The sequence below is a fragment of the Episyrphus balteatus genome, chromosome 2 (assembly GCF_945859705.1).
Source record: "Episyrphus balteatus chromosome 2, idEpiBalt1.1, whole genome shotgun sequence".
In the NCBI taxonomy this organism is placed as follows: domain Eukaryota; kingdom Metazoa; phylum Arthropoda; class Insecta; order Diptera; family Syrphidae; genus Episyrphus; species Episyrphus balteatus.
The window spans coordinates 84,423,753-84,451,520 of NC_079135.1; the positions used below are offsets into that span (position 1 = coordinate 84,423,753).

At 29.7% G+C, this 27,768-nt stretch overlaps 1 protein-coding gene across 2 annotated transcripts in view; it reads left to right on the forward strand.

Moving 5' to 3' along the window:
* LOC129911006 (uncharacterized protein DDB_G0283357) overlaps positions 1–27,768 on the forward strand; it is a 171,932-nt gene that overhangs the window by 121,322 nt on the left and 22,842 nt on the right. For both annotated transcript variants that reach the window (XM_055988647.1, XM_055988646.1), the window contains exons 6-8: positions 13,379–13,778; positions 25,391–25,512; positions 25,590–25,664. In XM_055988647.1, the coding sequence (XP_055844622.1) occupies positions 13,379–13,778; positions 25,391–25,512; positions 25,590–25,664 (597 nt within the window). The remainder of the gene's footprint in view (positions 1–13,378; positions 13,779–25,390; positions 25,513–25,589; positions 25,665–27,768) is intronic.

The following is a 27,768-nucleotide window of genomic DNA, read 5'->3' on the forward strand; positions in this document are numbered from 1 at the left end:
GCTCATACAAGTTTAATAAAATTTCTATCTGCCCTTGGTCTAAAGTTATTTTACCGTTATCTCAAAATTGTGTTTACGAAAAGGATTGAAACTTCGCACACATATAGTCGTAGTCATGGTCTATTATTACTTCATATATTTTATTCCTGTATCTATTAAAGAAAAAAAGATAAAAATAAAAAACAATGAAAATTGGTTAAAAACGGTCAAAAAACATGTTTTTTAAAAACTTGTTTCTTCCGTTATTCAGTCAAAACTCACTAAACGTATGCCAAAACGTACGCTCCAAAAAAAAAGCTAAAAATCAAAAATTACCCAAAAATACCTCCAAAAAACCAGGTGTTTTTCAAAATTTCATATTTCGAAACTCAGAGTGTTGGAAAAAATCTGTATGAGACGCCTAATTTTTTTTTCCTCATCTTTCACCTGGCATCTCTAGAATTGTCTAAAAAAATTTCCTTTACCCAAAATCATCATTTTGTCATAGCCCCAACACGTGTACAACGTTCAAACAAAACGTTATAGCTTAGTTTAAATTTTTTTTGGAATTTTTTCTTAAATGCAGTTATACTTAAATTAGTCTCATCTATCTATAGCAAAAAAAATCAATTCTCTATTCTCTCAATTGTGAAAAGGCATTTATATACCTAATTTAAATATAAACCAAAAATAAAATTTTCAAAAAAATAATTTTTGAAAACGGGACATTGAATTTTTTTGAATATTTGTTTTATATGCTGATTAGTGATTTCAACAAAATGGCATACCAATTTAATTTTAAAACTTTTTTTCCAAAAAATTATTTACAAAAAAATAGTTTTTTTTTAAAAAACGAATTTTATTTTTTTTTCCAAATTTCTATATAAAAAGTTTTAAAAATTTAAGCAACTTTAACTCTAAGAGCAAGTTCGTGCGACCCAGTCGTGCATTTATTTTTTTTAGAAAGCTAAAGCCAAACATAAATTTTGACGAAGAAACTAAAATTTTAAGTTTCAAATTTTCGCCACCTAAAATCCACTAACTCAACTGTGAATGAAGCTCATAAAAACTTTTAATTGTATCTCATCTTCAAAAGTCAATTTAAGTTTCACCAACCAAAAATTTTACCATTAACCTTATAGATGACTCTATTCAATCTCATTTCCATCGTAGATTCACTCTTTGCTAAAATATCTCCTCCAATAATTTTCATTTTCTAATTCACTTACCTACTATCAGTTAAAAAGTTTACTTGTTAAAAAATTAATCCCTTTTTTAATTGCTCTATACTACAATTTAAAATGAGTAAACACAACCAAGACCATAACTAAAATTTAATTTAAGTTTCCTCATTTCAAAACAAAAACTTCTTTCTACATTAAATTCTAAAGACTTGGGTGTGTGTATAATAAAACTTTTAACAAAGATTTCAATTTAGTGTAGAAAGATGAAAAGTACGGGTATAAAATTAAGTGAATTCTTCCAGTAAAATATAAGTAGGTGTATTATTATGATTTTAATACAAAAAAAGATAAAATAACAACAACTTGTATGAACAAAAGCAGACAATGCAACAAAAAAAAAAGTAACAAAGAAAAATGTTTCAATTGTTTGGAAATATTTAATTGGTTCCCTCTGTTTTTGCGTTGCTGTTAAAGTTGCAGTTAATTTTGTTCAGTATTTATGCATCTCATTTCTGGTGTTGTGCCATTTAATTGTCGTAATTCTGTGGAAAAAGAAATTGTTTTTTCTTCTCGTTAACAAAGAAATATGAAACACTGAGGTAGGAAAATATTATCTTCATTTATTAAAAAAAGTATTTTAATTTGCCTTTCTTTAATTTACCACTTCAGAATGCAGTCATTTACACTCCTCTCAGTTTTTATGGTTTTTCTTATGGATAAACTTTATCTGAATTTTCATACAAAAAAAAACACAACTTTTGTTGCAAAACTCTGTTGATGAATTTTATTTTTATATGCATGTTCTTTTCTGACATTTTCTCAGGAAAGTCATCTTCACTTCACACCAAAAATGAAATTAATATTTAAAGTTGGTTTTGTTGTATGGCTTTTTCAAACTTACTTTTACTTAAAAAAAAAACTTTATAGATAAGTTGTTGTAGGTAAGCATAACAACGCTTGAAAGTGGTGGTTTACCGAAGAGCGCGTTGGCGTAAGGTTAACTTTTCTGCCACATAAAAAAATTATACTAGTTAAAAGAAAGACAGAGTCTCGGGAGATAAACTCAAATGCCAATCAAATTTGGTTTGGAATTAAAAAAAAAGTTAAAAAAAACTTAAACCCGATGGTCATGGTCTACCTCTTTTAGAAAACAATTTTTTAGTAGTCGCGTTTAAGGTTTTGAAATTGACTTTTTTTTTAGGATAAAACTTCGTGATAGGGTATTTATTTACAGCGTTTGCACAGTAACAAAACAGAAGAAAAGCATATTTTTTAAATTGTGGAATTTTCTTTTTAAAGGGTACCATCAATTTTCCACAAAATAAGCTCAACATCTGCACATGCACACTCCTTGACTCTATCTAGAGGAGCTATTCGACCTTTTAGTCTTAGCATAAGTGCATCAGTTATTCTTTGCTGACGATGGAGCCATCATAAGTGAAGACCCGATATCCCTGCAACGAGCACTTGATGTATGGGTGGATGTTCTAGAAGGTAGTGGGTACCGCATAAGCGCGAAAAAGACAGAATACCTATGCTGCCCATTTTCTGATCCACACAGGCCTGACATTTATTTGAATGGTGTAGTGCTTCCCAAGTGTGAAAAGTTTAAATATCTGGGGTCTATGATAAATAACGAAGGTACTTGTGATGACGATATCAATCATCGCGTAAGTGTAGGGTGGATGAAGTGGCGGGAAAATTCTGCTATCTTCTGTGATCGAAAAATGCCCCCTAAGCTGAAAGGAAGGCTCTACACCGCAGTTGTGCGTCCAGCACTCACATACGGTTCACAATGTTGGACAATGTACAAAAAGTATGAGAGTAAGTTAACGGCAGCTGAGATGAAGATGCTTCGTATGACAGCAGGAGTAACAAAGCTTGATAGAATTAGAAGTACGAAGATCCGAGGAAGCCTTCATGTTAAAAACACCATCTCCCAAAAAATTGAACACGACCGACTCAGTTGGTATTGCCATGTTCAAAGGAGAGATCCTGAGAACCCCGTCAAAAAAGCAATATCATACAACGTTCCAAATAAGAAAGGTAGGCATAAAAACTCCTGGTACAAGCAAATGCAAAAACACCAGCATTCAGTTGGCCTTAGAAATGGAACAATACAAAACCGGGAGGCTTGCCGCCGATTTCTGAGGTCAACCCGGCGAACCCCACAAGCGGATCACTAGTGTGAAGCAGTAACGTGGGATAGTTATGATCCCCTCGACATCGAGATCATAACAGCGCCGAGAAAAAGGAAGAAGAAGAAGTCTTAGCATAAAAATCCGTCTAATGTCAAAAATGAACCGGATTACCTTTAAGTATATTGAATACCCAAATCTAAAACGAAGATATCTTTTGTGAGCTAGTATAAAGCTACTCAGGCTCTATACCTTGACTTGATGACTTCTTCAAAAAATCACATATTTTTATAAGAATCCACCTCAGGTTCCTTGACAAACTCCAGAAAATCGAACCACCAACCAAATCGATCTTACACAGTGAAAAATTTAAGAAAAGAAAACGTTGCATTGACTGTGAACATTTTGTTTATCTCAATAAGGGAAGGTTTGCATACCGACCGAAAAAAAAACATCAACCGAGAGCACAAAGAAAATCTACATTTTTGCAACTTGCAGGGTTGCTACAAAGCTCAAAAGTGAGCTGAGCTCAACTCACAGCTCAGCTCAAATTTTGAGCTAGCTCACTTTTGAGCTAGCTGCTGAAAGTGGGCTGAGCTGATGGTTGAACTGAGATGAGCTGTTGGGTGAGCTAAGGTAAAGTGAGCTGAGCTGTGATGGGTGAGAGGATACATTGATTTTTATTTGGAAAGTATAATGAAATATGAAGATATTTTTAACTTTTATAAAACACCATCGCTTAAGATGTTTGGTTCTAGTTATTAATGGAATTATTTTAACACATGGATATTTTTATAAATAAAACAGATAATTTTTCGTGATCTTTTCTCTTGGTTTTTTTAATAGTAAATATATTTCTATTTTTTTAGTAAAATATTTCTTTTTTTATCATAAAAAAAAAAATCCGGTATAATCCGTTTTTTTCAATTTTTTTCAAAATTCTGAGAAAATTGCGTTTGAAAGTTGGGGTTAAATTTTTTTTCGAAAAATCCCCGAATCTTTGAACGCTTCTGGAAGCTAAACCGCTTGAGAGCAATTTTTGGGAGTGATGCCAAATGATAGCTTGTGTCATGGGCCTACGCTTTGCACATTGGCAGATTTTTAAAAAATCGCCTTCCATGTTAAACCGCCACATCATGCCTATTTTTTCAGAATCGTGCCTATTTTGTTTTACTTTTAAGTTCTCCCGGTTTGAGAACGCGTGGACCTACAGGGATGGGAGTTGTACCCAAATGTAGGTTAGAGTCCCCACTACCTTTTGGCATCAAACAAAAGTTTTTTTCATTTTCTTCAAAATTCCGAGATATGGGCGTTGGAAGTTGGGGGTGCTCACTTTCAGCTCAGCTCACTTTTAGCTTACTTTCAGCTCACTTTCTCTCATTTGAGCTGAGCTGAGCTGAAAATTCGAGGCGAATCTTGATTTTGGTATTTGATAGAGCATCAGTACACGAGCTGAAGACATATTTTTATTTAGGGTTTTTTTTATTTTTGCACATAGCCTGCGTGTTTTTAATCTTAGAATATGAAGTTATATGATAGAAATTTTCTCCAAAATAGGCTAAATACTTGTTTTTAGCTATAAGCTGGTGTTAAAAAGTAACAGTTAATTTTGTTGAAAATTGTAGAGGTTAATCTTGTTTTATTTGCCACAAGTTTTTTTCTGCCCCTTAAATTCAAAAAAAAAAAAAAAAATTACTAAAAAAAAAAGGTTTAGCTGGCATCCAAATTTGTAACTTTTTAAATGCTTTAAAATTCCATAAACCTCGTTTTATAGCCTGAACATTTTTTTTAGTTTTTCTAAACTTCTCTTATTAGACTGAAGTTAGCAAACGAAAATCGAAAAATAATTTTATGGGCAAAATCATTGAATAATTATATATAGAAGTGACACCGATAGTTTCTAGCGCCACACAATTTTATTTATTTTCGGCAATAAAATGTACTAAAAAAATCCCCAGAGAGAATGGAGCTTGTCCTAGAAAACAATGTTTCCAAAAATTTGTTTTTAAAAAAGGAAATTTCACTAATACACACACAAGGAAACAAATATCAAATAAAAATAAATTGTATCGACACGTCGACATTATATAATAGAAAAAAAAATAAGGAAATTTTACTCCACACATAAAACATAAAACAAATATCAAACAAAATTAAATCGTATTGACACATCGACATCCTAATAATGAAAAAAGAAAAAAAGGAAATTTTACTCATACATACAAAACTACACAAATATCAAACAAAAATATTGAAAAGTTAGTTGACATTATAAATGTATCCATAGTAACTCGAAACTAAAAACAACAAATTTTTTATTAACGACGAGAATTTGAATAAAATTAAATATAATTGTTGTATATCCTAGGCACGTTATAGCTTATAGGGCATGAAAGTTACCATCATTTCAATAGTCCTATTAGCGTAGGTGACAAGGTGATTGCTCTTTACTTTTGCTCTCTGAGTTCGTATCCCCACAGAGATTGCTATTTTTTTATATTATATTTTTTTTTTTGGCAATATTAGCTGTGTTCCTTTGGCCTTAAGTATCTACTGCTAAGTACTTCTGGTTGTGTTCAACTAGATTTCTTCTATAGAAAAAATGTCTTTGAATGGATTCAGAAGTACTAAAAAGTACTTTGCAGAGCCCAAAGGAACACAACCATTATGAAATGCGTAACAATTAGCGCCGTTTTTTAATGAATCGAAACTTAAGCATTTAACTACAACATAAATAGTTAACGGCGAAGAAGAAGTAGAGCATAAAAGTTTATGTTCAAAATAAATTATTTAAGGTTCATTTCAGCAAATGGCCCTTAAAGAAAAAAAAAGAAAAGCGTTAAGAAAAACTCAACGTAATGTTGTAAGAGATAAGAGCTCAAACCAATAAGTCGATTTGGCTCAAACTTTTTGTTTATTTTTGATTCCAAGGAAGGCAAATTGAAATTTTTTAACGTTACCAACTAGAGATGCGAATAATGATTCTGCCAAATAATGATTCTGCCAAATACCGAACATTCGACCACGCTTATACATTTACTTACTATTAGGCTAACCTACACCTGATAACTTTACTTCATGACAAATACATTTTTGACGAAGATGGAAGTTATTGTTTGCGCCAAAGAATTCTGAATAAAAAGTTTCATTCACCAAAACTGATCATTAGTACATTTTATTTTCTACGGGCCTTACCAATTATCAAATTTAAGGCTGACTTAAATATTTAACTGAATTATACATATTTCACTCTACCAATAAACAATTTAATACTCAGGTACAAGGCTAACGCTCGGCTGAATTTAATAGTTTAGTTTCATAACCAGAAAATTTAACCAAGCGTTAGCTTTTAACCTGAGTTATTTTTATACACTAGCCCAAAAAGTTAAAGGAACAAAGCAAAATTCGTGATAGCTCCAAAACAAGTACCTATTCGATTTGATTTGAGATTTTTATAAAAAAAAAAATTTCAAAAACGTTGGAACCTTATAAATAAATTTTAAAAAAATTCAAAAATAAAATTGGTACCTATGCAATTTCGTAGAAATTACTAATCAACATTTAAAACTAAAATGTAAAAAAATTGAAAAAAAAGTGTTCAATCCAAAACTATTATTTTTCCTAATTTTCTTTCTGTTTTATATTTAAACTATATAAATGCTTATGTATAAAAAAATTCTTTTAAAATTGAATTGGTAGTGTGGCACGGTTCTACGGTAGGGTTATAATAATTTTTAAAAATTTCCGTGATTGCCCAAAAACTATTATCTAATTTTTTTAAACAAAATCATTGGTACCGTTTTCGAGAAAATTAAACATTTCCGAAATTTGTATATGACAGGTAGGTATCGTTATTTTTGGTAAAAAAATTAGTTCTAAATACCCCTCTGGAGAGTCTAAAAAAAATGCTTCATACCAAGTTTGATGTTAATCGGTAGATCCGTTTAGCTAAAGGCAGAAAGACAGACAGACAGATAAACGGAAATTCCGTGACCCACTTTCTTGCATTTTCTATTATAAGTCCTGTTCCTTTGGGAGGTGACAAAGTAGGAACTACTAATATGTACATTGTTTACTAGCGATTTTCAATGGAACGCACTTTCAACGAATTCAATACAAATCGTATCCACTCGGGAACATGATAGTACTAGATTAACCAAAAAATCTACTATTAGTAGACTACCACCTCCAATGGAACAGGGCTATACGAGTAGTAATGCCATGTCTGATTGTTTTCACAACTTTTTTTGTACGAATGCATAGCTTGATTATATAGTATCATGACAAAATTAAAAGCCAGTAAAAACTACATTCTTCTAGTTTTAGGATATTAGAACCAAATATTTTATTTCAAATGGTGAAACAGAAAAATCATTGGAGCTATCCAAAAACCCACATTTTCTTACATTTGCGATCAAAATAGGCCTTTTCACGGTTTTTTTTTCAAATAAACTCAAATTCTTTTGAGTTTATTTGAACATTTTATTAATAAATATCGTTTAAATTTTAGATAAAACAAAATTTTTTAATTAAAATAAAGAAAAGTATCCAAAAATGGTACGAAAAGATTTTTTTTTTTTCAAAATTTAACATTTTATAAAAACTTTAAATTTTCATTTACAGCTGCAAATTTGAACAAGGCCGTAAATCCAAAGTTCTTGTTCGCATACATAAATCAGTAAGCAAATAAACGAGGCAGTTTCGTATTGAATTAAAATACTTTGAAATATGTATTAAAAAACATTAAAATAATTTCTAATATGGCCAGATTGTATGAACTTGATCGACTTGATCCTTACCTACTCTTGCATATGCGGTTTAAGAAAATAGTAACTCTATGTCATAGTGCATGTGGACAACATTCAAATAATGTGAACTACAACTTTTTCCTAGATGTTATTACAAAAAGCACCCTAATCAAAATTAAATAAACACTTACACTCTATAACTGAAGAAAATCTTCTTGTCGTTAATAAAAACAAAAAACAAAATCCTTTCAAATGTACATAAGAATCAAACATTAAAAAAAAAATATTCAATTCAAAATATTACAAAAAATAAAAATAAATTCAATTTGAATATTACAGAAACAAAAATAAACAAACACACTTCTAACACAAAACAAAACTAATACAAATACACCAAATATAAATAATATTGTAGTTGTGGTTACTTAGTAACCAAAAGTCCTTTTCAGGAATTTTTCGGCCATCGAATACACAATCCTAAAACGATTGTGGCGCCACTCCTGTAACGATTGTGGCGCCACACAGTGTGGGAATTCGCGAATTTAGCGGAATAAAATTAATAACGCTTGCATTTTAAATTTTATTGTAGTTTTTTTTGTGATTAGTTCATTGAATATGTGTATACAATCAAATGTAATTCACATTTTGATGATATTTTATTTAAGTTTTTGTAAAATGAGCTTTGAAGTGACAGGTTATTTTCACCAAAAAGTACTTTTTTTTTGAAAATCATAATTTACAAAAAAAACTTTTGAGGAATGATTTATTGTTTAATTTTATGACAAATATGAATAAAATAAAGAAAAAAGTTAATTATTGTCAGAATTGACTAGGTTTTTTGCAAACCGATATGTCAATGACGTTGTTTATGAACTAAAGAAACTATTCTCTAAAAGGCTACTAAAACGTACAAGATACTATTTGAAAGGATGTTTTAAAATATGGAGCTTTATTTATGCACAATCAATGTTTTTTTTTTAAATTGGTAAGTGTTCTGTCACGAAATTTTTCTGCCATACATCATCAAGGATATCAAAAATTCAAAGAACCGTAAACTTCCTGTCGAAAAAAAATCAGTTTAACTGAAATAGACAATTTGTTTTTACCAATCGTGTTATTCTTGTAAAATTAAAAGCCAATTTGAATTTATTTAATTGTTTTTACTATATGTTTTGTTTTTAATGTAAACAATTTCACCCTTACTAATTCCTTTTTCCACTTTTTCGCAAACTAATTTCATATGCAGTTGAAATTTCTTCAAAGCTAAATGAGTCTAAATGAGGCCTTGTACTTTCTTCTCCTTCATTTTTTCACAGCACTCATTAAATGATTTTCTAGGTCTACCCACACTTGCAGAATTCGAAGGGGAAGGAATTTCGTAAAATATTTGCTGTGGTATTACTAAATAGCCACTGAGCCAGGAAGCATTTTTGCATTCAAAGCTTTCACGGTTACTGTTTTTTGACCATAACTGACCTAACTTAAAACAAGTTGTCCTCACAGACGCCTTTAATGATTTAACTGCTTCTTCAGAATACGTTATGAACAAAAACATTTAAAACAAATGACATAACTGCCTCAAAGCGCTTAATTTGTATTTTTGAGACCCAAACATCAAATATGTCCTTCTTTGTTATTTGGAAAGACATTCTTTAAATTATATAATACCGAAATATTTTGTAATTTAAAAGGATAGTTTGCTAATTATTCAAACAACATACCACATTATAAAAAGACGAAAATTAATACTCCACAGTACATATACACACAATAACAAAACACAGCACTTATAACAAGTAAAATTAATTTTAATACCGATTTTCAAAGTATCAAATATCAAATTTTGTGAAAAATACGCGTTAATTGTTTTTTTTTTAAATTAATTTATTTTTATTATTATAATTGGAACACCCTTTATTAGATGTAATACTTTTTTTTATTAATTGATAGTTTTCGTTTTTAATTTCTAAAATAACTTAATTCTTTTTTTTCTTACTGTTAACTTTGAATTTGAACACCCTGTATTTTTATTGGAACTATTTTAAAATCAAATTCACAAATTTTTTGAACACCCTGTGAAATAAAAAAAGTTTCTAATTCTATAACATTCTTCTTCTAACAAAATACCAAAAAGTTATTCGATTTTTACGGTATGCCATCATTTTTTTTTTTTGATGGTCATTTAGAAAAAAAAAAAAAAAATATATCATAACAAAATTGGGGTGTCAAATTTTAGTGATTCTTGATAGATAATAAATCAAGCTTTGCATTGAATATTGTGTCTAAGCGGAATAACGCGGAATAACTAAAGTTTTGCTCTAACAAAGGTACAAAAATCGAAAAAAAACACATTTTTTTAACTTCAATCACCAAAACAAAAATGTAAAACACCCTGTGAAATAAAAAATTACTTACATAATTATACCTTGATATTTATAAAATATAAAAAAAATAAAACTTTTATTAAAACGCACACCAAACGCACGAGAAAAAATTAAGGGCAAAGTAATCTCTTTCACCAAATAAACAGAAAAAAAATCGCCAACTGCAACTTGGAAGCTATTTTTTTTTTGTTTACATGATCCCCACCTATCAATGCTTTTGTTATCACTTTTTACAATCTATTAGCTTTAAGAAAAACCGGTTTTGGCATTAAACAAGAGAAGTCATTTTTCGAATTAAATTCCGCTAAATTCGCGAAATCCCACACTGTGCGCCACCCCTAAAACGAAGCGGATTTTTTTTCCGGTGTCACTTCTATATATAATTATTCAATGGCAAAATATAATTTTGAACTACCTCCAATCATTTTTCTAATCCAATTTTAAGTTTAAAAAGTCAACTTTCGGTTTGCTCATGCCAGTGGAGACATTTTGAAAGGGAAAATTTTAAAATTTTTTTTCTTCTGTCAGTAAATTGTGGCTTTTGAAAACAAAATTTTTGGTGCAGTCCCAATTTTGTAGCTCAAACAATTTAAAAAAAAATCATGATTTTATAAAAAAAAAGTTAGCTCAAAAGATTTCCAAATTCCAAAAAATAATTCGAAATCAATTTTTTTTAATGAAATTTTCAGTACATACCTAACCTAGTACAAGATCAAAAAGGGTTGGGGTCCAAAGAGCGCGCGCTTTTTAACATTTTCCAAACCCTTTTTTAATTCTTTGCAGAATTCTGTAAAATCATCTTCTTGAAAAATTATCTGCTTTTTTGATTACTTACCTTAGTAATTTGTCATTCTTTGAATGCATATTAATTTTTGTTTTATATATGAATAAATTTGAAAATATTAAGAAAAGGTTTTTCATACTAAACATTCCGAAAATAATTCAAAATTTTTTAATTTATCAAATACAGATGAATATTAAAAAATTTGAATAAGAAAAGGAATATTTTGTATCAAACAACATCGGTTCCAATAAGTTACAGAATTTATTTGAAAGAAAGTCAGTCTATGCATTTTAAAAAATATTTGCGACACTTAAACAAAAAAAATTAAGAAAATACCAAAATTGGTAACTCAGTACTTAGCTCAGTAAAATTTTACACGGTAAACAACAACAAATGATTGCTAAGGATAAATAAAAGTTTTTTATTTGTTGGTTTACAGAGAAAATTTTTGTATTGACATATACATTTTTGACCCTTCAACAATATAGGACTATACAAAATAAATAAAAGTAATATTTTTTTTGTTGTTCACATCATAAAATGTTTACTCAGTAAAATACTGTGTACATGTTGAATTACATTAATGAGGTGTATTTTTCTTTAGTCAGCGTATATGCTATAAAAAAAAAACAGAATTGGCAGAATTTTTTTGTTTAAGTATAATACTGGCAGAATTTTTAAAAGCAGAATTTTCAAAAGCAGAATAGAAAAAAAGCAGAATTTTCGTTAGAAAAGCAGAATTTTGAAAAGCAGAATTTTGAAGCCAGAATTTTGACCCGATCCCGATCAAAAACGCTAAAACCTCCATTTTGTAGCTTAAAAAGTCATCTTCCTGTTCAATTTACCAACCCACAAAAGTTAAAAAATTCCTCTGAAAGCTTTGCGAGTTGCAAATTTTTGGTTTGCGCAACAATTTAGCATTTAATTAGCTGCATTAACTGAGATTGATTTGATTAAGCTAAAAGGTGTCCGTTTCAGAGAGTTTGTTTGTAGAACATATCGCGGCATATCTCTTTAAATCAACGGTATAGAAAACATAAGAACAACAAAACTTCTAGTTTTAACGGACTGTTTGCGTAACTCTTCAAATACGGAGGTGATGTTTTGATCGATTTAGGAGTTACCCAAAAAAAACAGTAACTTCTCCTGTATGACAAATCTCATTTATTGATGGTTCCTCAAATTTCTATTATTGAATCTAATGTCAAATCAAAGTTTTCTAAGTTAAAAAAACCCCTGAATTGATCTGATTCTTAAGAAAGAAATCACATGCCCAAAATTATAAAATAATATAGCTATCACTGAAATTTTTGATACCTAACCATATGAACTACATTTATATGCATGATGAAAATAAATGTCTCCACAAACTCCTTAAAAGAATACTTTTCACAAATTCCTCATTGAATTACTGAAATTCTGCACCAACTTAAATCATTTAAGGTCCTTAAAGACACTTTGCATTAATTTAATTGTGTCTCCATTTTTTATTTCCTTCGTTACATTTTTTTACATACAATTGCTCAAGTGTATTAAATTGCTAAACTTTTTAATTTTGCCGTAGAATAAAACCTTATTTTTTTCCACGAATTGAATTTGAAAATCATTCAACAGTCAAAAGATTGTGACACATACCCACAGTACTTACCAGTACTTCAGCCAGCTTTACCAAATTTATCTTTTGTGTACCAGGCGGAACGTGTCATGTATGTCGTTATTTTTCCTAAAATTTCTCTGAAAAAAAAAATAAAAATAAAATATCTACATACCCAATCCATGCTTACAAAAAATATTCAAGGCTTTTCGGTTCTTTTGAACTCCAAGTATTTTTAAATAAAATTGAAACATTCTTCGATCTCCTTCGTCGTCGTGCTGTTAAAAAACATCAACTGTGTTTCCAAGGGCCTTTTTCCTATTCAATAGCCATTTTGCATTCAGCTCACCCGTAACCCCTCGAACGGAATTAACCTAATTTGATTGAAAAGCACCCTCTTGAACATACATATTTATTCATTCACAATTCACATACATCTATACAAATGCACACACATTCATACATATATAAGCAATGTTTGACTTTTAAATTCGTTGACAAAGTTCAGTCCCTTAACTCACCGTTATGCTTGTGTTATAACTTCTAACTTTTTCTTTTAATTCCCAGGGAACGGATATCACATGTCAAATCTCCCGTTAACGTTAAAGGAAAAATTTCCTCCTCGATGGCAGTTGAGTCGAGTGGAGGTGTATTGACATTCAAGCAAGCCATGTCTGGGGCTGTTTCACCCCAATATACCGCTACATCACCTTTGCAAATGATGGGTGGTGGTATTGGTGGCGTTAGCGGCGTCGGAAACGGGTCAAACAATGCAATGACATCCGTTTTGGAGGCAACAACAGATGGCAGCATATCACCGTCTCCGTCAGCCAATGTAATCCGAGGCGACAGGGGTGATTCTGGAGGAGGAATTTTCTTTTGCGGCAGCTCGGCAACCATAGCCCAATTGGGTTGCAAACAAAAGCAACGTTTAAGGACTTCCAGCATGCCAGCCGAGAGTAGAAAGGTAAATATAACTCTACAAACACATATACATTTGCCTTTTATTTCTATACCTATACACAAAAATGTAGGTATAAGTTTTTTTGTTTTTGTTTAACGGGTTTTTTGATGAAATGAATGAATTTTACCTTCGCCATTGTGGGGATTCCGGTTGTAGTAACGGAATTTTATGTTAATGTTATTAGTTTCAAGAGCTTGAAGAGAAAGAACGGAAGGAAAGTGACTTTAGAGATGGTTGAATGGGTATAAATAGGAGACCCCAGATCCGGTCCGGAAATACCTAAATGTTATTCGTACCTATTTCGTGTTGCATTTGTATTTTAATTTATATGGGTTTTTGGTTAGATTGGTCTAAAAACAAATATGTAATTGCAAACTTTTCGAAACCATTTTGTCCGGTTGTTTTTCACTTGAAATTTGATATCAAAAGAGAATGAAAGAACAACAACAAAATAAAACAGAAACATATTTTACTCAAGTTTGTGAAGGGTGATAAAAGCTTACACCATGTTTTGGGATATATAAAATATTCAAATATGGGCAGGATTATGTCTGCTGTCGTGAGTTTTGGTAAGCATTCAAACCAACAGCTCGTAAATTTTATTTTAATGACTTTGAGGTTTGAGTGGGAGAAGTGATACCAAATGTTTTTTATATGACTTTTGCCTTTGATGAATTCCAATTCCAAAAAATGAATTAATGTCTTTTAATACTGTGTGTGTCATACGTGTTAATATAAATTACTTAGGGTTTTGGAGCCCTGCGAGAAAAAGGTTTCTTTTTTATTAATTATTTTAAGTAAGGAGAACCAGATGAAAAGATTTCATAAAAGGACCTCCATTATGGTAACTAGCCGACCCAGCCCTCGAAATTCGAGTGCCAATTTCTTTATTTTTTTTTTTATTTGCAACAATTTTGAACACAATAATACCAAAATAGTTTCTTTATTTTTTATAGTATTTGTTGTTGTTTTCTTACGATTAACTACACTTTTTACACAGGAATATATAATATACCTACTTTTTTATATATTTTAAGCCTGATTTAGATATTGTCGAACTACGTTTTAACTACGCTCAACTACGTAAAAAAAGTATCGAAAAAGAAAATGCAAAGTGTAATCTCCTTAAGGGCATTGTGTTTGCACCTTGCATTTCAATTCAATTCAACCTGTTTCATGTTCCATTCGTTCAAATTCCATCCGTCAATCATTCAACCTCCACCCAACTTCACTCAAATTTGTCATTCACATTCACACCATTTTTTTTTTCATTTAGCTTGTAGGAACATGAAAACAGACCGAGTTCTTTTTGCGATTGTGTATGTGTCCTTTGACAACAATTTTAACACGTACGTCAATCTGAAATCAAAACAACTTCTGCAAAATAAAACCAATAGCCCAGTAATTTTAGACATTTTTTAACCCAATCTGCGGAAAAATTCCTACTGGGCTCGATTTTGGTATAGACCTTCGTTACGGCGTTGTTATGAAGATGTGAAAAATCGACATTGATATCGTGTCCGCGTTAAGAGTTATAGGGGTCAAAAGGTCACAAAAACTGGTTTTTCACGATTTTCAGCAAAACGGTAAGTCTTATCAAAAAATTTTCAATGCAAGAATTGTAGACCAGATTATTATATATAAAAAGTGTCATGACACTTTTTTTCCTAAGACCCACCGTTTCTTAGGTATAACGATTCAAAAAGTTGAAGTTTAGTTGTAATCGTCATAATCCTATTCCTGAAAAAAAAACTCCTAACTGAAAAGTTCCTGAAATTTCATTATTTTTTTAGCTTGAATTTCGTTCCTCAACTGTTAAGAATATGGGGAAACCAAAAAAAAAATGGAAATTTTCGCCATTTTTCCGATTGGGGCCCTTCTCCCGAAACCATTTCCCTGGGAATTTTTGTTTAGAATATGTCTAAAAATATACAGGGTGTGCAATAGAGAATGGACAACCCTAAAACGGCTTATAGCTACACTTATGATTGTTCTAAAAACAGATAGAAAAAAGTTCTATCGCAACCAGTTCATAAAATATGGACTTTTTTTCGTTCAGTGTATTTTAAATTTTATCATCTTATGTTTTCGTTCACTACAACCACGAATGAATGAATTTTATTTATTTCTTTTTTTTATAATTTTCTACAATAATTGGATGAGTACATAAACACTTTAAAAATTTCATAGCTATTGCACATTTTCGTAAAAAAAAATTTGAAATCTGTTTTTTGATGCAAAATGTAAAAAAAGTATTTTATGAAAAATTTTAAACACCTGTGGTATTAAATAAATCTATAGAAACCTTTCTTAAAAATATTCTGGTATAAGGAGAATATTTTTAAGAAAGTTGGCCACCTAGGTTTCTATAGATTTATTTAATACCACAGGTGTTTAAAATTTTTCATAAAATACTTTTTTTACATTTTGCATCAAAAAACAGATTTCAAAATTTTTTTTACGAAAATGTGCAATAGCTATGAAATTTTTAAAGTGTTTATGTACTCATCCAATTATTGTAGAAAATTATAAAAAAAAGAAATAAATAAAATTCATTCATTCGTGGTTGTAGTGAACGAAAACATAAGATGATAAAATTTAAAATACACTGAACGAAAAAAAGTCCATATTTTATGAACTGGTTGCGATAGAACTTTTTTCTATCTGTTTTTAGAACAATCATAAGTGTAGCTATAAGCCGTTTTAGGGTTGTCCATTCTCTATTGCACACCCTGTATATTTTTAGACATATTCTAAACAAAAATTCCCAGGGAAATGGTTTCGGGAGAAGGGCCCCAATCGGAAAAATGGCGAAAATTTCCATTTTTTTTTTTTGGTTTCCCCATATTCTTAACAGTTGAGGAACGAAATTCAAGCTAAAAAAATAATGAAATTTCAGGAACTTTTCAGTTAGGAGTTTTTTTTTCAGGAATAGGATTATGACGATTACAACTAAACTTCAACTTTTTGAATCGTTATACCTAAGAAACGGTGGGTCTTAGGAAAAAAAGTGTCATGACACTTTTTATATATAATAATCTGGTCTACAATTCTTGCATTGAAAATTTTTTGATAAGACTTACCGTTTTGCTGAAAATCGTGAAAAACCAGTTTTTGTGACCTTTTGACCCCTATAACTCTTAACGCGGACACGATATCAATGTCGATTTTTCACATCTTCATAACAACGCCGTAACGAAGGTCTATACCAAAATCGAGCCCAGTAGGAATTTTTCCGCAGATAAAACCTAAAATTACTGGACTACAATAAAACCTTTGATCAATAATTTTGTTTATTTTCTTCGGTAATATAAATTCAATTAAATCAAAATCAATAGGAAATTGCAGATATTATTAAGATCTGAGTGAAGATGAAGTAGAAAGTTAATTATTTTGGCCGTATGCTGTCGTTTTACAGAGACAAAATATCCTGAAGACAATCACGGGAAGAAAAGTCACAGTAATTTGACTTTTTCACAATAACTATGCCAGGAAAAAATATATTTTGATCGCAAATGGTTTTTTTTATTTATTTTATATTTTTCCGCAATAAAAAAACGATATTCAATTAGAATTTACTCTTTATTTGAAGTTGGTGTTCTCAAATTAACAATACGAAGAAAACTTTCAGCTTGACGTTTGAGAAATGTCAAATCTTCCAGGAAAATTTTAATGAATGCGTTCAGACACTTAATAATGATTAAAGATATGTTCACATTTATTAAAGGTATGTTCAGGTGTAGATCTTCATAATATACAGTTGTAGTAAAAAGGTAATCCGTGGTACTATGTGGTGAGAAGCGACATTTTTTAATCAAACAAATCAATTCTTAAGGCATTACCACGACAACTGCGTCGCACAACAACGTTTTTTTTATTTTTTTATGTTAAAACCATAACTACAATGACCTAAAAAGTGAAAAAGTGGGAAATTTACAAAATTAAATTTTTTTTTATTTCTTTCTAGCAATATTTGTTTTTTTTTTAATTTTTGGAAAAAAACTACCAAACATATTTTTTGAAACCAAAAAATAAGCTTTTTGCTCATTATTTTTTATTTTGTCGTCGTAAAAACTGTCAAAAAATGAGTTTGAATCTATCACTTTTTGACTTTTTGCAAAAAGTTGCCGTTGTAGTTATACTTTTAAAGCCTTGAGGCTTAACTACAATGACCTAAAAAGTGAAAAAGTGGGAAATTTACAAAAGTAAAAAAAATTTATTTCTTTTCAAGCTCCATTTGTTTTTGGAAAAAACTACAAAAATTGTTTTTCAAACCAAAAAATAAGCTTTCTGCATTATTATTTTTAATTTTTTGGTAGAAAAAACTATCACAAAATGAGTTTGAAAATGTTGACTTATTGACTTTTTGCATTAAGTGGCTTTTAACTACATTGGCTCAAAAAGTGAAAAAGTACAAAAGTGACAATTTTCAAACGCATTTTTGTATGGTTCTTCGGGCTAGAAAATTAAAACAAAAAATGCGAAAACCATATTTTTTTTGTATAAAAACAATTTGTTAAAGGCATAACTACAATGGCCTAAAAAGTGAAAAAGTGGGAAATTTACAAAATTAAAAAATTTTTATTTCTTTCTAGCGCTATTTTTTTTTAGAAAAAAACTACAAAAATTGTTTTTTTAAACCAAAAAATAAGCTTTCTGCATCAATATTTTTAATTTTGTGATGGGAAAAACTGTCACAAAATGAGTTTGAAAATGTTCACTTTTTGACTTTTTGCAAAAAGTGGCCGTTGTAGTTATACCTTAACTCTTTTTTACAAAATTTTCAAATTCATTTTTTGACAGTTTTTCTTACCTTAAAATCAAAAATAATGATGCAAAAAGCTTATTTTTTGCTTTAATAAACAAAAACAAATAGCGCTAGAAAGAAATAAAAAAAATTTAATTTTGTAAATTTCCCTTTTTTTTCACTTTTTAGGTTATTGTAGATAAGGAACAAAAAAGACGTTTTTGTTAGTTTTCCCTGAACCTCATAAGAAAAACGCTTTGCCATGCGGCGATAAAATATTAGTGCCTTTTATGCAAAAATGTAAACGTCTAAAAGTGAAAACTTGGTAAAATGGTAAAGGAACTGTCAAAGTCAGCTATTACATGAAGCCTCAAGAGGCTTGACTCTTTTTTCGAAATTTCTTTTGATAACACACCCACAAAAAAAAAAAAAAGTTCTGACCTGGGGTTGCGACTAAGTTTTTCATATAGTTTTTGGGTCGCTGAAACCGAATCTGGAGTCCGTTTTGCCCCATCACGTCAGGTTTTCGAGATAACCTAAAAAAATGTCACGAAAACAAAAATTTTTTTTCACTGATCTGGATATGCGAATATGTAAATCATATAGTTTTTGGATCACTGAATCCAGATTCGAAGTCAATTTTGCCCTATCACGTCAGGTTTCTGAGATATCCTCAAAAAATGTCAAAACCAAAAAAACTAAATTTCTTATTTGGGGTTGCGTCTAAGTTTTTCATATAGTTTCGGTTTCAGCGACCCAAAAACTATATGAAAAATTTAGTCGCAACCCCAGGTAAAAACTTTTGTTTTTTTGGTTTTGACATTTTTTTGAGGATATCCCAGAAACCTGACGTGATAGGGCGAAATTGACTTCGAATCTGGATTCAGTGATCCAAAAACTATATGATTAACATATTCGCACATCCAGATCAGAGAAACAAATTTTTTGTTTTCGTGACATTTTATGAGGTTATCTCGAAAACCTGACGTGATGGAGCAAAACGGAATCCGGATTCGGTTTCAGCGACCCAAAAACTATATGAAAAATCTAGTCGCAATCCCAGGTCAGAACTTTTATATTTTTTTGTGTGGCTGCCCTACTAACAATTTTGCTTCTATAATGCTTTAAAGAAGCAACAATTGCATCTGTAAAGCTTTATAGAACCAAAATTGTTTGTCGGGTGTGTAATCATTCTGTGAGGCGCGTACTATTACACGATGCCTCTTGAGTCAAGGACTCAAATTTGACATTTATCTTTTGAATTAAAATTTGTTGTTGTTGTATTGCACCAAGAAGCAAAAAGAAATGTGAGGGAATGTTGAAAAAAGAAAAAGTGGAAAAAGAAACGTCAAAAAAGAGTCTCGGACTCACGACCCACGACTCTCCGGTCGGATAATTTTTTCTTTCATCTTTTTTCTCTTTTGCACTCATTATGTTTAAAAAGAGTCGCGCCTCTTGAGGCTTCATGTAATTGCTGACAAATTCTTATGTTCTTTCAAGAGAGAAAAGGACGAAAATAGATTTCATTGGTATCAAAAGTGTTTACAAAAGTAATAGACTTGATTTTAATAGAATTCGATTTTAACAAAAAAATTCATGGTAATAAAACAAACATCTTACTTTCTAAACTTAGATAACTAAAACAATGAAAGTTAACCATAGTTTACGTGCGATCTTAAAACAACGCACCAATGTGAACCCACCTTAATGTTTTTTGATTTTCGCTGAATGCTTTCATTCATTCATTCAGTCATGAATGACATTTCATTCCAGTCGATTTTAAATTTTCCAATAGAATTCCAGTTGTTTTTGTTTTTGTTTTTTTTTTATTTTGTATCGAATTTTAATTTGTTTAATTTCGTTATTTCGGTTAATAAAAAGTAAAAAAAAATGTGATTCTGCACATCTACGCGTCATTCTCTTTCGTTCCGTGTATAATTTATGCCCCTTCGGTTTTTGGGGGCCCGGTAATTTGTACCACAAAAACTATGCTCGCCGTTTAATTATATGATTCTCCAAAGGAGAGGACATATAGGCGATTGTTATTCAGTTTATCTCGTTGAAGTAGCAATCTATTTTCTTGAAACCTGGTGAGTCTCCAAGGCTCATCGTAAAGTTGATTTTCTATTTTGTTTTTTTTTTTCTATCTCTTATTTTGTATCTCCTATTCCTACGTTTTGGGTGTGTTTACACTCTTCTTCATAAATATAAATATTTTAGAATTAAAAAATAAAAGTCTTGAAAAAAATAAAAACATTTCATGGTTTGACAAGTACTCCTATCCAATTGCTAAAAAAACACTAAAATCACTTGTTTTTTTAGCATTTGGATAGAGTTGCCGAGTACTTGTCTGCATTTGCGAGGTGGCAATCGACATTTTTTAGATAGAAGAGAGTCTTAGCTAAACATGATGTATTTTATAGCCTTTAACTCTATCAAATATTATACACTTTGGCCAAAAAACAAGTGATTTTTGCGTTTTTTAGCATTTGGATAGGGTTGCCGAGTACTTGTCTGCATTTGCAGGGTGGCACCCGACATTTTTTAGATAGAAGGGAGTATTATCTAAAATATGGCGTATAGTTAAGCTTTCTAGTGCATAAAAAGTTATACTGTTTTGTTTAAAGAAGATTTTTGTCAGTGTTGTATTCATTTTAATGGGGTTGCCACATTTGTAGGGTTACGATCTTTATATTATTTTATTATTTTTTTTTATATTTTGACTTTCGTTTGGCATTTAAAAAAATTTTTTATCTGGCCAAACAACAAAGATATGAATGTATTAGTTATGTGACAATTTTTCCTTTCAAATAGGGTTGCCACATGGAAGTTCCCATTTTAGAAGTGGCAACCCTATTTTTTTATTTTCAGTATCAACTTATCTTTCATTTGACACCAATTTTAACCTCTAACCTTATGAGCTAAGTAACTCGATGGTCGCCGCTTGGACTATTACGTTCATTTAAGAGACAGCTTCATTTAAGAAACAGCAAAAATTAAATAAAATTCAAACAATAAAAATTAAAAAAAAACTTTTGATTTAAAATTAAAATTTTTTTAAATTTTACTTTAATCGAATGCATTGTAAGTCTAAACATTATTGTTTAAATTTTATTTCACAAAATACACAAAATTTAAAAAACACATCTTTTGAACCACTATTATCGGTACTTGATTTCTTGCTTTCTCATAAATGAGCAAATTTCAACAAAAAAATTTGCACAAAAAATTTGTTGTAGCCTCAGTATTAAAATTTAAAAAAAATTAAAAAAAAAAAATATTTTTGGATTTTTAAAAAAAGTTTAAAAGTTTTATTTGAAAAATCAGTTTTTTGAAAACGTTTTTATGTGTAAATCAATATTTTCTTTTAAATGGCTTAGGGTCAATGTGGGTAAATGTAAACAATTTCATATCTTTTTTTCTTTTGACTTTAGATTTTAATATGTTTTCACGGAACAACTTGACAGGTATCTTCAAATGCAAATATGAAATGATGGCAATTCTTCTTTATAAATATAAACAAATATTTCTCAAATTGTTGAAATTACTGTCAAATATGGCATGTTTACAAATACCCCACCATGTTTGTGTTTTTTTACAAATTCGGGGTAAATGTAAACGGTGGGTGGTTTAAAATTTACAATTTCCTCTTCATCATATGGATAACGACTTGAAAAACGTTCAAGAAGGTATTTGACAAAAACCTTTTCAAATTCCAATAAAAGTTTTTGTTTTCTTTCTTTGATTCTTTATATAGGTACCCAATATGCATCCTGAGCAGCTCTGAACGTAATATTTTTTTTTTTTTACGTTAACGACCGATTTTGCAACATCATCCACTGAAAATAGCAATTATTATTAAAACCAATAATTTCAGCAAAAATATATGTTTACATATACCCCCAGAATACGTTGTTTACATTTACCCATTATGAAAAATATAAATGTAATGTAAACACATGCAAATCGACATAAATGTCCCGTATTTTAAAATTTGTTTGTTTCACATAGAATCTACATCAAAATTCAAAACTAAAAAGTATTTGCAAATTATACTGACTTTATTGAATCTGCAAAAATATTTAATATTTCTGAAAGACTAACGACTTGTTTGGCACTTTAAAAAATTATCTTTCACGGAAAATACGCTCGTCGAATGAATTCTCCCTTAACAGCAATGAGTTTGACGTATAAGTTAAAAGATACATGCGTCCGCGATTTGTACTTATGTATGCATCAAAGAGATTTAACGGAAGCTTGTTATGAGCCATGTTCTCATTTACCCCTGTTTACATTTACCCACATTGACCCTACCATTTTTTTTTTTTTTTTTGAAAAATTTTTTGAAAATTTTTATACAAAAAAACTATTTTTAAGAACGACTCAAACAATTTTCAAAAAATTCTCATATATTTTTTTATGTCGCCAAAATACTTGAAACAAAAATTAATATTCCTCCAATTTCAAAACCACTGCAAAAAGTGGAGCAGGTGTTTCTAAACAGAGGCCCCAAAAAACTTAGAGACATCCTATACAGGTATATTTAAAGAACTGGCAATTAATTAATGTTCTGTCATCTTTCTTATCAGGAACCTTAGAAAATAAATAGGAAGCGTGTTTCACGGGTCACCGCAGCACATAGGGGTATTTAGTCAATTTAGGCGGACAAAACACGAAATTTTAAACTGATCCAAACGTAAAAAATCAACATCCTCCTAAAAGTAGATAACTTGCCTAGCATTTTCTTATAGTTTAAAAATTGATTATCACTTCAGGTGACTAACAGCAGCGGTCTAGAGTTCAAAGTTTTCAGCCAAAAGATAAAATTAATATTTTTTTGTAATTTAGCGACTGTGCTTAGTTAAGTACTTTTTTTTTAAGTGGATGTAGAAAAAAGTTTTTATAGAATATTGATAAGGAGATCCGAAACTGTCTACTAGATGTTGTATCTAAATGTTGCATTACTTTATAAATAAAAAAGTGATATGTTGAATCTTAATTTAAATTAATCGTAAAAAAAGTAAATTTTTGTGTTGGTAAGGAGATAAGTTATACAATTTCACATTATTGTGTGTTAAAATTTAATGTTTTCTAAAGGTTAAACTCTTATCTAATTGAATCTGTAAAAAAAAGTGCAACTAAGTGCAACTTCGACACATTTTCCCTTCTTAAAGTTTTTAGGTTTTGAAAAATGGTTACCTTGCATTACAGAACCTGAATCCTTATGATTTTTCCTAAATTTTAAGACCTTTATCTTGGCGATACCATTAATAGAACCCCATTTATAAGCGTTTTAACAAACCATTGGGATCCATTCTTGACACTTTTTTGTTTGATCAAAAAGTGGTTTAGGAAGAAAAATGTTTTCATTGAAATCAACACTTAAAACACTTTATTCCAGTACTAAATACAAGCTTTTACCTTGTTGATGAAGATAAACCGGAAAAATAATTTTGTCCGCGTAAAATTGGAAAATACCCCTATGTGCGCAGTTTGGTTATTTCCAACAAGCTTTTTAACGTTCAATCTGAATAACTCTAGATTGTGAAAAAACCAATGGAGAAATTTTGAAAAAAATTATCGCTTATTGAATTTTTTTTGTCCAGTACCTAGTTTTTTTCAAGATTTTGTAAAAAAGTGGCTTAGAGTTACAATCAGGTGAAAAAAATGCTCTAGAAAGTAATTTTCAAACCCTTTTTTATTGGTACAACGAACCAGAAGTGCACTTATTAAAAAAAAAAAAAAGAAACTTATATTTTCTTAATAAGAAAAATAAAGGGGCCCAAAATTAGTCTTGAATCGGGGCCCCAGCAGTCGAACGTACGCCTCTATGTTTCAAGCTACTCCTATTGTCTTAAAATAAACAAACTGTGTGCCCCATAAATATCCTGTGTCCCGTTCTCCCTCAATCATTTGTTGCTCATATTGATTCTTTGAATTTGTTAGCTGCTGAGTTTATTGCATTCTAAGAAAATTTTTTTATAACGAAGGTGAAATATCCAATTAAAATATTCCTAGTTATAACCTATATGATACTGGAAATGCATAGTTTGTTCGAGTATGTATAAAAGCCACAAAAATGTGTAGAAAAAATAAAATACAATTTTTTAGTGCAAATTCTATTAAAACCACCATCAAAATTAATATGGATTTTTTTTTTTTGTTTATGCTTGAGTTTAAACATATTTAAGTAACATGTGGATGTATTTACTCTTTATTCTTAAAAGTAAGAAAAAAAAGTAAATAAAAATAAATAATCGGAAGTAAAAACAAAATTGAATCGGAGCAAATACTTGCCCTATAAAATAAATAGCTTTTTTTCGATTTAATCCTTTTATCTCTGTTTTATATTATATTCTGATGAATGCATTTATTGCAGTTGAAAAAAAAAATCCGATAACCTTTTACAGGAAGTTTTATTATACAAAAAAATTGTGTTATGTGGTTCGGGTTAAATAACCACATCGTTCGTGGTTCAATCCCTCAAAAGCAATAATTATTTTTAAGTGATGCAAATAATGAAATTAAAATATTTCCAATTCATAAAATATGCGATATATTTTTTTGCAAAAAAAAAAAAACAGGCACGAAATATATGCATGAGTAAATAAATTTGATTGCCGCGGCAGGTTTTTGAGTAAAATCTGCTTTAATATCTTAATTATTTTTGGTTTTAATTTTTATTTTTGAATTTGAATAAATAGTTTTTGAAGCACAAAAATATAAACAAAGCAATCATTTTGTATCTAAATTAAAGTATTTATAAACAAATCAAATATTTTAGGTAGTTGATTGATTTCATTGAATTTGGTATTCTTTTATTTATTTTGTGTTCTTATACATTTTATGTGTTTGATACTATTTTTAGCCACGTCTTGCCGATACCAGACGTGCTGCCATACATTGCGCCGACTTGGATTTGGAATACTATCGCCTACGAAGCTTTAGCATTACATCACATGGTGTCTGCAATTTAGGTGATTCTCTAAGGTAAGTCAAATTTATCCGCAATAAATTAACTTGTATCTGCAAACATATCACTCACATTAATATATATCTTTTCACAGAAGCCGGAGATCACGTTCAATTAATTCAGTAACATCAACAGGTACTTCAAACAGTGGAAAGGATCGTAACAACAGGTTAGTATATGGTTTCTATGCATATTAGGGTGGGTCAAAAAAAAATCGAAATTCGTTTTTTCGATTTTTTACTCCGAAAAATCGATTGCTAGATACCTCTAGAATATACACCAAATATGAGCTGTTTATATTAATTTGAAGGTCCTCCGCTTAGCAATTTTCCATTTTTACATCAAGCTTCTACTAAAACAAAGTAATTTTTTTATTAATTGACTTTTTAGCAAATTTTTTTTAACATATTCTTGTAGAAAATTGAACGCTCTACAAAAAAGGACTTATACACTTTTTCAATTATCTAACCTTTTTGTAGATATTTGAGGTCCAAAGATCGAGAAAATCTTTTAAAATTCGTTTTTTGTTCTTAATTTTGTAACAAATTGAAAAATTATAATAATCAAACGCGCATGACATATTCTTGTAGGAAACAGATTGCTCCACAAAAAAGGACTTGATAATTTTTTTCATTAATCTAACCATTCTAAAGATATTCGAGGTCAAAGTTAAAAAAAATTATAAAAACAATTTTTACTTTTAAAAATTTTCCTATTCATAGTAGAGTAACTAAAGCAAATTATTAGGGAACCCGGCCGAACAGCAAAATATATAAAAGGCAGTTAGGGACAATCTTCCATCGTTTAAGCGATAAATGCAATTTTCTAACATTCTGACCTCAAACGCAAAAAAAAATATTTTGAAAACAACGGCAACACCTACAATATTTTAAAATACATTTTTAAAAAGCCAGAAGCTCATTCTTATCTCTTAAATTTAAATCCACTAAATTTAATCAAGTAGGTAACTCAGAATTAAAAAAAAAAATTTATTAGAAAAACTTAAAATTACTTTTTTCCAAACTTTTTCTAATAAAATATGAATTTATTTAAAAAAAATTTTTGGCCATAAATATTATCAGTTGAATTTCGAAGCAAAAAAGGTAAAATATATCACACTTTTGAAAAAAAATCATGTGTGCAATTCACACGTGGTAGAAGTGAAACCTTAAAAAATTATTTTTCTTACAAAAAAAAAAAAAATAAAAAAAATCTACCTATTTTTATTCTATCACCTTCAAATCCATGTTTTTATATGACAACCTAGATAAATTTTATATCATCTGAAAGCTTATTGTCTTAGCTCAAAATATATATACCGATCAAGTCTATGAGACATCTACAAAAAGAGCTAGAATTTTTTTAAACTCGATGAAATTTCATCCAAAAAGCAAAAAAAAAATTTATTTTTATGTTCTCATGCTATTAAATCAATTTTTTTGTTTGACAACCTATAAAAAATTGTATACCATGTGAAAGCTTATTTAGACCAGGGTCGATAATTTTTGAAACCAAAAAAAATCATAGTAGAATGAAACCCATTGGAAAAGGAGGTGAATATGATGAAAATTAAAGGAAAAATAAATTACGGGCGAGCCGAGTTCGGGAAGTGGGTGGGTTGAGTTTTTAGTGGTAAAAAATGGTATATCTCGATTTCCGGCAAAACTACAAATCCTATAGAAAAAAGTTGTATGGCAAAGTTGTAGGTTATAAAAAGGTCTACAACTTTTGTATCAACAATTTTTTCACATAACCTCAAAATTTATGTGAAAAATTCAAAAAACCGAGTTTTTGGTTTTTTATTTTTATCTTTTTCAAAAACAAAAATTTTTCTACGAAATTTGGTGAAAACTTACCTTATTATGTTCCAAATACACTGTAATTTATTTGATTTAAAATATTAATTTGTTCACCTTATTTTGACGTAATACCAAAAAAACACCCTAATTTTCAATCGAAAATTCACGTGTCAAAATATCAGCTTTTTTCAAAAAGTCGGTGGGCATTTCGTTCGTTAAAATGTCTATTTTCTGATGGTGTAAAAAAAAATTGTACATTAGTATACTATAGAACATGTTCTAGTAAAATTCAAAAAATGAAAAAAGCTTGAATTCGAAAAAAAATTTTTATCATTGTTTACAATTTTGGCCTATTTATTCAAATTTACACTTTAATTACTCACAAAACGTAAGATTAATCAATGTTACATGAAATCTTACGTTTTTTGAGTAATTAAATTGTAAATTTGAATAAATAGGCCAAAATTGTAAACA